The sequence below is a fragment of the Copadichromis virginalis genome, linkage group LG15 (assembly GCF_057382275.1).
Source record: "Copadichromis virginalis isolate Kocher_CV1m ecotype Utaka linkage group LG15, C_Virginalis_male_GT1.1, whole genome shotgun sequence".
In the NCBI taxonomy this organism is placed as follows: domain Eukaryota; kingdom Metazoa; phylum Chordata; class Actinopteri; order Cichliformes; family Cichlidae; genus Copadichromis; species Copadichromis virginalis.
Window position 1 is genome coordinate 19,508,729 of NC_140632.1, and position 12,244 is coordinate 19,520,972.

Consider the following 12,244-nt stretch of genomic DNA (forward strand, 5'->3'; position numbering starts at 1 on the left):
CACAGTCACAGAAATGTATTCAAATGTCAGCTGACTGTTTTGTTTTTTTGTTTGGTTTTTTGGGGGGGTTGTTTAAATATTATATTTGCGACTTACAGTGTCAGGAGATGAAGGGAAGGAGATGAATAGCTTAATACAAGCTCAAGCTTATTGGGTTTCATGCATATTGTGTTCTAAGCTTGTCTGCAGATTTAACTTATTTACATATATGCAGCTGTGAAGCAGATGGAACCACATGCTTTGGTAAAGTTATTCAATTTGCTTTAACAAAAGTCAACTTTGTTAAAGTTGACTTTTTTTTTTCATTTTCTTCCTGGCCTTTCTGACGGATGAGATTGTTGCTGTGTTATACCAGAGTTTTCTGCTAGCTGTTTGTTGTGCTTGGTGATGTTTAGCACGTTCATGCTGAAAGTGTCTCTTAATGCTGGGGTAGCTGCTTTCGTCTTTGATAAAATCCGCTGTGCACCACAAGGGAAGTAAAAATGGTAGATGAATGATAAGATGTTGCTTAACTTCTAATTACTATGTTAATTTAAAGTCTGCCCAAGCCAAGTGCATTTTTATTTCCCACACACTGACTAATGTGTGCAGAGCAGCACTTGAATCTACATGACATGTAGATGCTAAACATAAAGGATTTCCTGGGGGAATCCCAGCTGCAGCTCCTGCAGGCAGCTGACAGTTAACTGCAAACAACAACATTAGCGCTTTTAATGATAGTTGCGAATGTGATTGTTGAACTAATTGCTTACTCTAAATGAGAGAGTTGTGCCCATTGGTGGAATCTGCTTTTTATTTGCATGCTATGCACTAAGGTTGGGCGATATGTACATTTTTTCTAACTGACATTCATCGGTCCCATATATGACGATAGGCGATATATCTGCACAGGTGACTTTTTGATGGGCAGAGCAATGTAATCATGCACGGACTGTTTTGCACGTTTAGAACACAGAAGAAGTCCAAACTTGGAGGAACTAGTTGTCCAAAAAAATTGAAAGTCAGCAATTTCGGATTTCTTTGACTTTAAACTGGATTAAAGAGCCAAACCTGAGGATGTAACCGCAACCACCGCTTGTGCAGATGTATAGTTAAATAAAATGTTTTGTTTTCTATTTCTGAACATAGGCTGCTGCCTTTCTTTCTGTTATGAGTTTGAGTAAATAAATCGCTCCATTTGGGGGCAGTCTGAGGAGGGTGCATTTGCTCCCAGCTGGAAGAGGATGACGTTAAAACAGCCCTATTTTTTTTTTTTTTTTTTTTTTTTCCCCCATTGACTGCTTCTTTTAGCTTCAACTGACATTATTAGCAAACCTACTCATGGGCAAATAAATAAATAAAACGACCAGTGAAAGGCTCAACCTATCGTCGATGGTTGATAAATTCGTCCAACTGTCCAACCTTACTATGCAAAGAGTGGCTGGACCAGGCTGAAATATCTGAACAGTTCTTAGTTGGCTTTCTATGGCACTTGGTGTGAATAGTCACAGATGGTGTCTGATGATCCCCTGTCTCAGTCTCTCTGTTGCATCACTATGATACTGATTTCTTAAATATCTCAGTTGGCTGGCTTGCCACAATATTTTGTAATAACGTTGTGCTGAACACCTAAAACTATCAGCATTACTGTCACCTTTGTTTGTAAAGCTAGGACTGTAATTATAGTAAACAGTTTAACTGTTAAACTAAGTGTTAAACAGTTACTGCTACACTCCAGCATTTAGCCATGTCCACACTGGGGTTACATAAGACAAAATCTGAATGTGTTAAAGTTCTGAACCACCTGCTGACTCAGAATTTCTGGTCTGCGTGTTCCTTAATGCATTTCCTCTCAACTGTGTTGTCAATGTATGTGAAAGGTTGCTTTTTTCTTTATCAGGAAGCCATTGAGACCTTTAAAGAAGCACTGAAACTGAAGTCTGACTTTATAGATGCCTATAAGAGCCTCGGACAGGCCTACAGGTACAAGCACTCTGCAGCATGCTTTCTTACTCCATGCATAAATGCAGGATGTCACTTTGACATAGGGTATTTAGCCAAATATCAACAGTTGCTTTTCCTCTTCCTTCTCCCAGAGAGCTTGGTGACTTTGAATCAGCCATGGAGAGCTTCCAGAAAGCCCTCATGCTGAATCAGAACCACATCCAGTCTCTCCAGCTCCGTGGCATGATGCTGTACCACCATGGCTCTCTGCAGGAGGCCATAGGCAACTTCAAGGTAGAATTATCCACAACGAAGTAAAACAGGCTGTCCTTACACCCCTCTCTGCAATTTTAGGAATTTTTAATTTACACAGGGTTTGCTAGCAGCAAAAGGAAAGAAGTGGTAATGGATTCATATGCAATGTAATTCTCTTGTTTTCCTCAGAGGTGTCTTCAGTTGGAGCCTTACAACGAGGTGTGTCAGTACATGAAGGGGCTGAGTCACGTGGCCATGGGGCAGTTTTACGAAGGCATCAAAGCTCAGACTAAAGTCATGTTGAACGACCCTCTGCTGGGGCAAAAAGCCAGCTCTGAATACCTCAAAGTTAAATACCTCAGAGGTGGGTGGGTCTTTATATATATACACACACACATGCATACACATTATGACTGATCGCAGATAAAGAGAAGAATGCTGATTCAAGATCAGTCTTATTTTACAGGGTAAATAAAAAGTCTGCTCTCCAAGTCAGAGCTCTGCCTACAGGATAAACTGGCAGATGAACAAACCTCAGAAACCAATGACTGGGGTGATTTATGGCAGCTACAACTGTCAGCTTATAAGACTGCCGCTAACATGCTTAGGATACCACGTGACACCTGGAGACTTCCTATAGAGTCCATTCAAGACATGTTTTCAAAGAACCTAGAGCACAAGAGTCGTTCAGGCATAGGTGTGCAGTCTATTACAGAGTCTATACTGAATGCATTATTACTAATTGTTTTAACAAAAAAGGAAACGGACAGTTATATTTTAGATTCTCCAAAACGTCACATTGCTTGTTTTTTCGTGTATTTTTCATATTTTCAAATGTTCAGAGTTTCTTTGAGCATTGGAGGCTTTCATTAAAACAATTGTTAAAGTACAAAGTTGAGGAAACAAGGGGGGAGTGACATGCAGCACAGCTGAGGTCAAGGCCACCAGATGTGACATACAGAGGAGTATTTCCAGTGTATTACTTTTGCATTAAAGAATAGCATTTTCTTCTGATTTAATTTTCAGGAGAACTATTGCAATTTTAAAAAACCCAGGAATGTTAGAATTTGATGGGCTTTTTAAAAAAACAAACAAAACAAAAACAGGAAATTAAGGCTTCTGAATGTCCTCCTGGTTCATCAGAAGAAAGCATTCATTCATTCAGTCTCATTTGTGCTTGTGCCCTTTTTGTATTATTTGGCCATGATAGACTCTTCTGTATACCTTAACCATGCTTTTTCTTTATTTTTAGCTTCAGTATCCTTTGACCTAAACCACCACCTCATAATGCACCACCTCTGGTCTATTTACTTCTCACATAAAGGTCCTGTTTACTTGATTTCTTCCAGAGTACTCTCGTTACCTGCACTCCCACCTGGATATCCCAGTAGCAGAGTACAACGTGGACCAGGACTTACCGGGAAACTTTAAGAACCACTGGGCCAAGAACCTGCCTTTTTTAATAGAGGACTATGAAGAACAGCCTGGCCTGCAGCCACATATCAAGTGGGTTTGGGGGACTGTTAACTCTGACCATAATGATCAACTGTAATAATGCTGCGATGATGAAGTGATTAATCTAGCTATTCTTTATATAAATGTCAAGCTTTCTCTGAGGTCAAAGCAGAAATTATTGTGACAGATTACATTTATTTTCACATTTCAATCTGAATTTAATTTAGGATGCCCTACGCTTCACCTTAAGTCTGTCATCATAAGAAAATCTAGGAAAATCAGGACCATCATAACTGTGGTTTCCTGAGCTTCAGTTTGTAGCAGTTTTCATGAGCTAAAACACGAGGCAGCGTTTTGTGGTTGAAAACCAACACCTGCCATGTTTTCCATATGACACGAAAGCTCCTGTGTTCATCAAGTAGATGTTTTTATGCATGCATGTCAGCAGGCTCGAACTACTTCATCTGTTTTGTGATATTGTAGAAGGTTGACAGCCAGTGTCTAGGAAAAAAAAAAGTGCGTTTCATGAAAGCCTTATTCTCCACGTCTTTCTGGTTGGCAGAGACGTGCTGCCACAGAACTTCGACAGCTACAGCAATGAAGTTCAGAAGCTGATCTGCACGGCCGACCATCTGGGGGCACTCATGCAGTATGACACTCCTGGTTTTCTACCCAACAGAAGAATACACAGAGGTACCACAGAGACAATGCCACAGTTTGAAAAGATCACCAAGTGTTAACAAGAGCCTAAAAATAAAGAGCTGTCTGTGCTTCTTCAGCCATGGGATTAGCAACCTTAGAGGTAATGCAGGCCATGCATCGGACATGGAGCAACTCCAAAGTGCGAGTCAACGGCAAAACCAGGCAAATGCAGTGGAGAGACATGTTTGACATAGCAGTCAAATGGAGGAGGTGAGAAACACACAAAATAAAAAGGACTTTGTACCAAATTTATATGAGATCACTCAGATCAAATTTATGGAGGCACCATTATGTTTGACATCTGTATTTCCATTGGAAAAGAGTGGCATAATGCAGAGACTGTAGGGAATTAATTTTAGCATCACTCTTTTAAGTGCATGTTTAGCTTGGACAGACATTAATGAGTAAAACACCTAGAAAAATGTTTCTTTCTCATTCCACAAGAAATTGGGTGTTGTGAAGAGGAACTATGGGATCCTAATTATCTCCAGGAAATGACTCTAAAACTGAAAACTGAAGGAATAGGAAGGATACAGATGCTGACATATGATGTTTCAACTGTCCTGCATTGCAAAATGAAGTCTAGACTGAAGCTGACACATGGCTTAAGTTTTTACCGTGTGAGCACTAGAAAGAACTCAGCAGTCAGGTCGTTTTTCACATTTCACTGTGGTTTACTTATCCTGGTAACTAGCCTGTTCTCACCAATTCTGGCCAAATTCAACAAGTCACTTTCCCACTAGAGTGTTTGATGTGTGGTTAATTAGATTGCAGTGTTGAAACACTAAACGGGCCTTTCCTGTACTCGTAGGATCGCCGATCCAGACCAGCCAGTTTTGTGGTTAGACCAGATGCCTGCCAGGAGTCTCAGTCGAGGCTTCAACAATCACATCAACCTCATCAGGTAACAACTTGGCCTCGAAGACGGCGTCAAACACTCTCATGGGTTACAGGATTGAATTTCCATATGGCCTCACCTTGTAGTGCAGAAACATTTATTTCAATTTCTTGGAATATGACGTATCTCTATCATTCTGTTCCCTTTGAGAGCCTCATTCTGAGAAGCTCCTTGAAAAGTAGTATATTGAGGTCTGTTTTTTCCCTCTTTATTTGTCCAGGGGGCAAATTATCAACATCAGATACCTTGCCTACTTTGACAACATACTTGACTTCATCAAAGACAGAATACTGGTCTACCACGGGTAAAACCTGAATCACAACTCCAATGACTTTGCAGAATTCCTTGAAGCATCATCTATGGCTTAATTATTCTTGCAGTGTTTTTGCTGTTTCTGTAACCAACATGTTCTTATTGTCTGTCTCAGGGCATACAACCCCAGAGGCCTCCTGGAAGTCCGCCAAGCTCTAGAAAATGTGAATAAAGTAGAAGATTTGCTTCCTATAATGAAGGTAAGAAGGATATGAGAGAATCTAGTTCAGGTTGCACTCAAGGATTCAAGTGGATATTAGTTTTAGTCTACTAGTAACACTAGTGATGTTCATTACTTCCCAGTTTTGTGTGTGAACTTATATCTATAGCTTAGATCTGGAGCCTAGATCTATATGCTGTTGATCCAAAAAACCACATCAAACTTGACTGACAGAAACTGAATTCGAAAAAAACATAAAAGTTTAAACGCATGTATTACATTTTTCCATATTAAATTTAATCAATATTTGGTTGTCATGTAGTTTAAAATATATTTTGATATTGATGAATGTTTGCCCATAAGAGACCTTTTAAAGCAGCACAACATCCTGTTTTGTTTTTGTTTGTTTTTTTGTTTGGTGTGTTTCTTCCTGAAGCAGTTCAACAGTAAAACCAGAGATGGCTTCACAGTCAACTCGAAGGTGCCGAGCCTGAAGGACCCTGGGAAAGAGTACGATGGCTTCACCATTACCATCACTGGAGACAGGTGCAGTCTGCCGTTCTCTGTGTTCAATATTCTAAAAGAACACTTTCTTCAACACTAACATTTCATATAAAAATTAAATATAAATATTTGAACAGGGGAATAATAATCACAAGGATCTCCTAGAAGGTATATTTCATGAACAGTAAAGTATTTACATACGTAGGTATGTGTACAACACAAAGGTCAATCAAAAGGTGCTAAGAATATGTTTCTTGTGCACAGATAAGGAGCAGTAACTGTCAGAATTTCACATGTTTTACAATCAGCATTGGGAGCGCTGGATTTTTGAACTGAATTAGAATTATTCAGGTCATTATAATAATAATAATAATAATTAGTGTGAATGCTTGAAAAGCATTCACAGTATTGTTCTTCTAATCTTTATTATTATATTTTCTTATTCCGTACGTTTTTTGAAAGCCTACTCCTTCAAAACCGTTCAACTTAGAAAAACCATTCAAACATCGTTAGATTCCTATTATTTTGGACATGACTGCTTCTATTTTTCTCATTTTTAACATTTATATTTTTAATTTTATTCAACTTTATTCAACAAAAATTTCCCATGTATTTCAATGGGGAGACCCTTCAAATTCTCATTCAACTTCCTCCTCTTTAAACTCTTACTACTTCCACATACATTGACATAGAGCCACCATTCAAACTTTAAAACGAAGACAAGACATTCAACTATTCAACTTGTATTTATCTTTTCAATATCTATTATACTTTTTCTTCAGTTCCAGTTTAAGTTTCATGATGTTTTTTCACCCGTTTCAGAGTTTATAATGGGTGTGTATGGGACGGAATGTTGGGGCTAGAGTGAGGCAGCTCAACTGCTAGAGTGAGAGGAGCAAAAAAATTAATCTTAAAATCTTTTTTAAAACTGCTGCTGTGTCCGCAGCGTTTGCTCTACAGGTATGATTTTACCCTCAAAACGTAGCCATGGCTGTCCTCTTTCATCCAATGTGTTTACTATTGTCCTAGGTGTTATGGTTCTTTCATAAATGTCACCAATGCACAGCCTCCTCCCTCCAACTCTTCCATAGACTCTAATGTTAAAATGGCTCAGAAGGTTCGTTTGAAAATCAGAAGAGCATGGTGTCTTTACACTGTCACCACGTCCATATAATAAACTCCACAGACATGAAAACTGAGAATTTGGTAGACTAGACATTGCTGTCGCTCACAGTGAAAGAATTTTGTCAATACGACTTTTACTTTTCATTTGGGAACGATTTGTTTCGGCCTGACTCTTCTGTTCATTTTAAGCAGCAAAAGTGAGGTGCATGTCTGTGTCCGTGTGTATGGAGCCCTTGGGTGCGGTCACTATAGCAACCAGGCTCACACCTGCCTGCTTAACGAGCTCTCTCTGCCACTCTGCCAAGATTCATCTTAAACACTTCTCTTTCAACTGCTGCTGTGTCCACAGTGTTAAAGCCATCATTTTACCCTCAAAACGTCGCCATCGTTGTTCTTTTTCCAACATCTTGTCTTTCAAAGCTCAGAGATGTAAACTTTTTAAACTGTGTGGGTCCAAGTGGAGGGATCACATTTGAGTCATTCAGTGATTCAAAGAATATGACCTTTTAATATTCTTTCAGATGTTTTCTGACTCTAAATGTTCTTTTCTCATTTCTTAGGTTTTTCTAATTTACAATTAAAACATTTTCAGCTTTTTTCCAACTTCTTCTTCTGTGTAACCTTCAGCTTTTAGCAGTTCAGCACTTTTGTTTTCAGGTTAAATTCGGGGTTTTTTTTTTTTTATCTCATTCAAAATTTTTAACTTAAATTCAGTAATTATTTCATTTCAATGCATACATTCAGATTCAAGCATTCACACTGCAGTTTCTTCAGAAAATGCACTTTCTAGTTGTGTGGATGCTTTAAGCATCCACACTATTGAGTTCCTGTTTCTCTTTATTAGTGTGAATGCTTGAAAAGCATTCACAGTATTGTTCTTCTAATCTTTATTATTATTTTTTCCTATTCCGTACGTTTTTCGCCGACTATCTCCTTCAAAACCGTTCAACTTAGAAAAACCATTCAAACACCATTAGATTCCTCTTCTTTTGGAATGGTGTGCTTCTACTTTTCTCATTTTTAACATTTATATTTTTAATTTTATTCAACTTTATTCAACAAAAATTTCCCATGTATTTCAATGGGGAGACCCTTCAAATTCTCATTCAACTTACTCATTTTTAAACTCTTACTACTTCAACATACGTTCACATAGAGCCACCATTCAAACTTTAAAACGAAGACAAGACATTCAACTATTCAACTTGTATTTATCTTTTCAATATCTATTATACTTTTTCTTCAGTTCCAGTTTAAGTTTCATGATGTTTTTTCACCCGTTTCAGAGTTTATAATGGGTGTGTATGGGACGGAATGTTGGGGCTAGAGTGAGGCAGCTCAACTGCTAGAGTGAGAGGAGCAAAAAAATTAATCTTAAAATCTTTTTTAAAACTGCTGCTGTGTCCGCAGCGTTTGCTCTACAGGTATGATTTTACCCTCAAAACGTAGCCATGGCTGTCCTCTTTCATCCAATGTGTTTACTATTGTACTAGGTGTTATGGTTCTTTCATAAATGTCACCAATGCACAGCCTCCTCCCTCCAACTCTTCCATAGACTCTAATGTTAAAATGGCTCAGAAGGTTCGTTTGAAAATCAGAAGAGCATGGTGTCTTTCCACTGTCACCACGTCCATATAATAAGCTCCACAGGCATGAAAACTGAGAATTAGGTAGACTAGACATTGCTGTCGCTCACAGTGAAAGAATTTTGTCAATACGACTTTTACTTTTCATTTGGGAGCGATTTGTTTCGGCCTGACTTTTCTGTTCATTTTAAGCAGCAAAAGTGAGGTGCATGTCTGTGTACGTGTGTATGGAGCCATTGGGTGCGGTCACTATAGCAACCAGGCTCACACCTGCCTGCTTAACGAGCTCTGCCTGCCACTCTGCCAAAATTCATCTTAAACACTTCTCTTTCAACTGCTGCTGTGTCCACAGTGTTAAAGCCATCATTTTACCCTCAAAACGTCGCCATCGTTGTTCTTTTTCCAACATCTTGTCTTTCAAAGCTCAGAGATGTAAACTTTTTAAACTGTGTGGGTCCAAGTGGAGGGATCACATTTTAGTCATTCAGTGATTCAAAGAATATGACCTTTTAATATTCTTTCAGATGTTTTCTGACTCTAAATGTTCTTTTCTCATTTCTTAGGTTTTTCTAATTTACAATTAAAACATTTTCAGCTTTTTTCCAACTTCTTCTGTGTAACCTTCAGCTTTTAGCAGTTCAGCACTTTTGTTTTTAGGTTAAATTCGGGTTTTTTTTTTATCTCATTCAAGATTTTTAACTTAAATTCAGTAACTAATTCATTTCAGTGCATACATTCAGATTCAAGCATTCACACTGCAGTTTCTTCAGAAAATGCACTTTCTAGTTATTATTATTATTGTTATTATTGTTATTAGCCATACCTGCACAGTTGTCTCTTTCCACTGGTACTATTCATCTTTTGTAGCTCCCTGTGACTTTGTCCTTTCACTTTGACTGAAATCAAATTTAAAAAATGTCAGAAACAATGGGAATTTTGTATCTCTGAAAAAAGTGACTACTTAAAAAAGGAGGGCAGTTGAAATTTAATGTTTTCATTTAATATGTGCAGACTCATTACTGCAAAAACCAGTAACACCTGTTTTTTAACATGTGCTCCACAGTTTTTAGGTAGATGCTTTACACTTCTACACACATAACCAGATATTTCCAAGTTTTACCCTCTGAAGTGTTTAATTTTCTTTTATTTCAGGGTGGGAAACATGTTATTCTCTGTAGAAACGCAGACAACTGAAGAGCGGACGCAGCAGTACCAGTCAGAAATAGAGTCCATCTACAAAGACCTCACAGCCAAAGGAAAGGCATTGATGTTATCAAGCGAACTCGGGGTAAGATTCCTGCTGGTAATAGAAAGCAGATGGTGGTGCAATGTGAAATATCCATTTCTGGACAGCTTTAAGTAGATGACATCTTAAGTTAACAAAGGATGTTCCTTTCTCTAAAGCAATACCTGCAAATAAAATGTTGTTTTTGTGTTCCAGCTTTGGTTCTAGTTTTTTTTCTTGCGGTTTCATATCTCTGATATTGTCTCTAGTGTCTGGGGTTTGGACATTTGGCAAAAAGATTTTTTTAATATATTTTCTGAAGAATAAATAGAAAATATTTACAAGTTGAATTCTGTTCAAGCAGTATCTAGCAAAAAGGTTTTGTATCGAGCTAGAAACCGTCACAGCTGCAGGAGAACAGATGGATCTGTCAATATAAACATAAAAACACATTAAGTCGTATTTATTATTTATTAGAGTAGCAAGGCTGTTTACAATCTCTTTACATAAGAGATAAAAGTCACTTTAGAAAAGACAAGGCAGTGTTCAAAAGCAAAACAAAACATAAGCCTCATGTCTGTTTTTTCCTCAGCGTCTTCCTCTCCCCTCTTATTCCCACTCTGGCCCTCTCTACTGGAATCACATATTTTACTTGTCTAGACAAGCAAACTATGAGTAGAACTGATTAATTCTCTGTCACTGTTGGATTTAGCTGAGTTTATTTGCTGCCATTCATTTCTGTTGATGGTTTTCTGTCAAACTGCCGGAATAAACAGAACAAACCATTTAAGCAGTTTGTCTTGATTAAAAAATCTGTGCCGGCAGCCTACCGTGACTTGTCTGCTAATTTATACAGACAGCACAACAGTGGTCCTGACTAAACAACTAACAAACAAGAACTAAACAGGATGTTCTCACTCCTCTGTAACAGAGACCTGGAACAATGTGAACATCCCTCCTGGCTTTCGCTCTTTGTTCTGTTTTATTATGTCTGCAGCCTTCTCTGCTTTCACCCCGTTAAGATAAACCGTAACTGAAGACAGCACACAGTGCAGCAGAGGTCACGACTACATTAAGCCTTTGTTCACAACTGAATAGCTGATTCTGTGATGATCTTTGTTCTTTCAGGATGCAGATGCAGTGTGTAACCTGATCCTCTCCTTGGTTTATTACTTCTGCAACCTCATGCCTCTTTCCAGAGGATCCAGGTAATTTCAAAGTCAAAACAGCCCACAGGTGCAATATGAAGCATTTCTACATTTGAATGATAAATGGGAGAGAGAGTTTCTTTGTAGCTGTCATCTTAGTTTGGAAAAAACTCCCAGAAACAATGGCCTAGTAAGACTGAAAGATAAATGCAGGATAATAATATTAGTGTTATTTTAGTCTGTGGTCTTGAAACGTGAAACTCTTGAAACATGTCAGAGGAAGTATTCAGCTAATGAAGCATCACTTTCTCCTCAGTGTGGTGGCTTACTCAGTGGTGATGGGGGCACTGATGGCCAGTGGGAAAGAGGTCATTGGTAGGATCCCGAAAGGAAAGGTAAATTAATGTGAATCTTACTTCAGTAGAAGAATATATAGCAAGTTTTTATTGACTTAACACTAATCTCTATGACATTTGTTATATATGGAAGTAATGCATAGGACCAAATGCAATTTTTTAGCAGATAATTAAATATTTTAAATGTAATTTTTTAAAAATGGGTAACAAAAATTTGAAAGCTGTCCATTGTCATTTACACTGGTGCTTACTCTACCATATGTTATGTAAGATTACATTGCTTATACGGTCTAGAATGTGTTTCTAGGTCTCAAGTCGTGTTTAAATGAGCACTATGTACATGTAGGTGCTGATTTACCTGGTGCAGAAGGACTGCAGACTTCATGATTTCCTCTTGCAGGAGTGGTGCAACATTCAGAGATTATATTTTTTTGGTGATTTGTGGTCACTTCATCTTCTGTACAATTTTGGACCATCATCACTTCAGCCAAAGTCCAGATGGTTTCAGTGGTCCAGAGTGGCAGCAGAGCAAAGGTTCAGTCTTCAAAATAACATATAATCAGACTGGAAAACTTTTTCCTCATAAGAAAGAAAA

At 38.2% G+C, this 12,244-nt stretch overlaps 1 protein-coding gene across 5 annotated transcripts in view; it reads left to right on the forward strand.

Annotated features, from left to right (window-relative positions):
• Nucleotides 1–12,244, forward strand: part of ttc13 (tetratricopeptide repeat domain 13) — a 30,056-nt gene that overhangs the window by 14,079 nt on the left and 3,733 nt on the right. For 2 of the 5 annotated variants that reach the window (XM_085432353.1, XM_085432357.1), the window contains 13 exons: nucleotides 1,880–1,962; nucleotides 2,076–2,217; nucleotides 2,368–2,542; nucleotides 3,528–3,684; nucleotides 4,196–4,326; nucleotides 4,413–4,545; nucleotides 5,147–5,239; nucleotides 5,454–5,537; nucleotides 5,661–5,745; nucleotides 6,142–6,251; nucleotides 10,073–10,208; nucleotides 11,274–11,353; nucleotides 11,610–11,688. In XM_085432353.1, the coding sequence (XP_085288479.1) occupies nucleotides 1,880–1,962; nucleotides 2,076–2,217; nucleotides 2,368–2,542; nucleotides 3,528–3,684; nucleotides 4,196–4,326; nucleotides 4,413–4,545; nucleotides 5,147–5,239; nucleotides 5,454–5,537; nucleotides 5,661–5,745; nucleotides 6,142–6,251; nucleotides 10,073–10,208; nucleotides 11,274–11,353; nucleotides 11,610–11,688 (1,488 nt within the window). Of the gene's footprint in view, nucleotides 1–1,879; nucleotides 1,963–2,075; nucleotides 2,218–2,367; nucleotides 2,543–3,527; nucleotides 3,685–4,195; nucleotides 4,327–4,412; nucleotides 4,546–5,146; nucleotides 5,240–5,453; nucleotides 5,538–5,660; nucleotides 5,746–6,141; nucleotides 6,252–10,072; nucleotides 10,209–11,273; nucleotides 11,354–11,609; nucleotides 11,689–11,995; nucleotides 12,184–12,244 lie in introns of all 5 variants that reach the window. The other 3 variants (XM_085432354.1, XM_085432356.1, XM_085432355.1) reach the window with 3 other exon arrangements.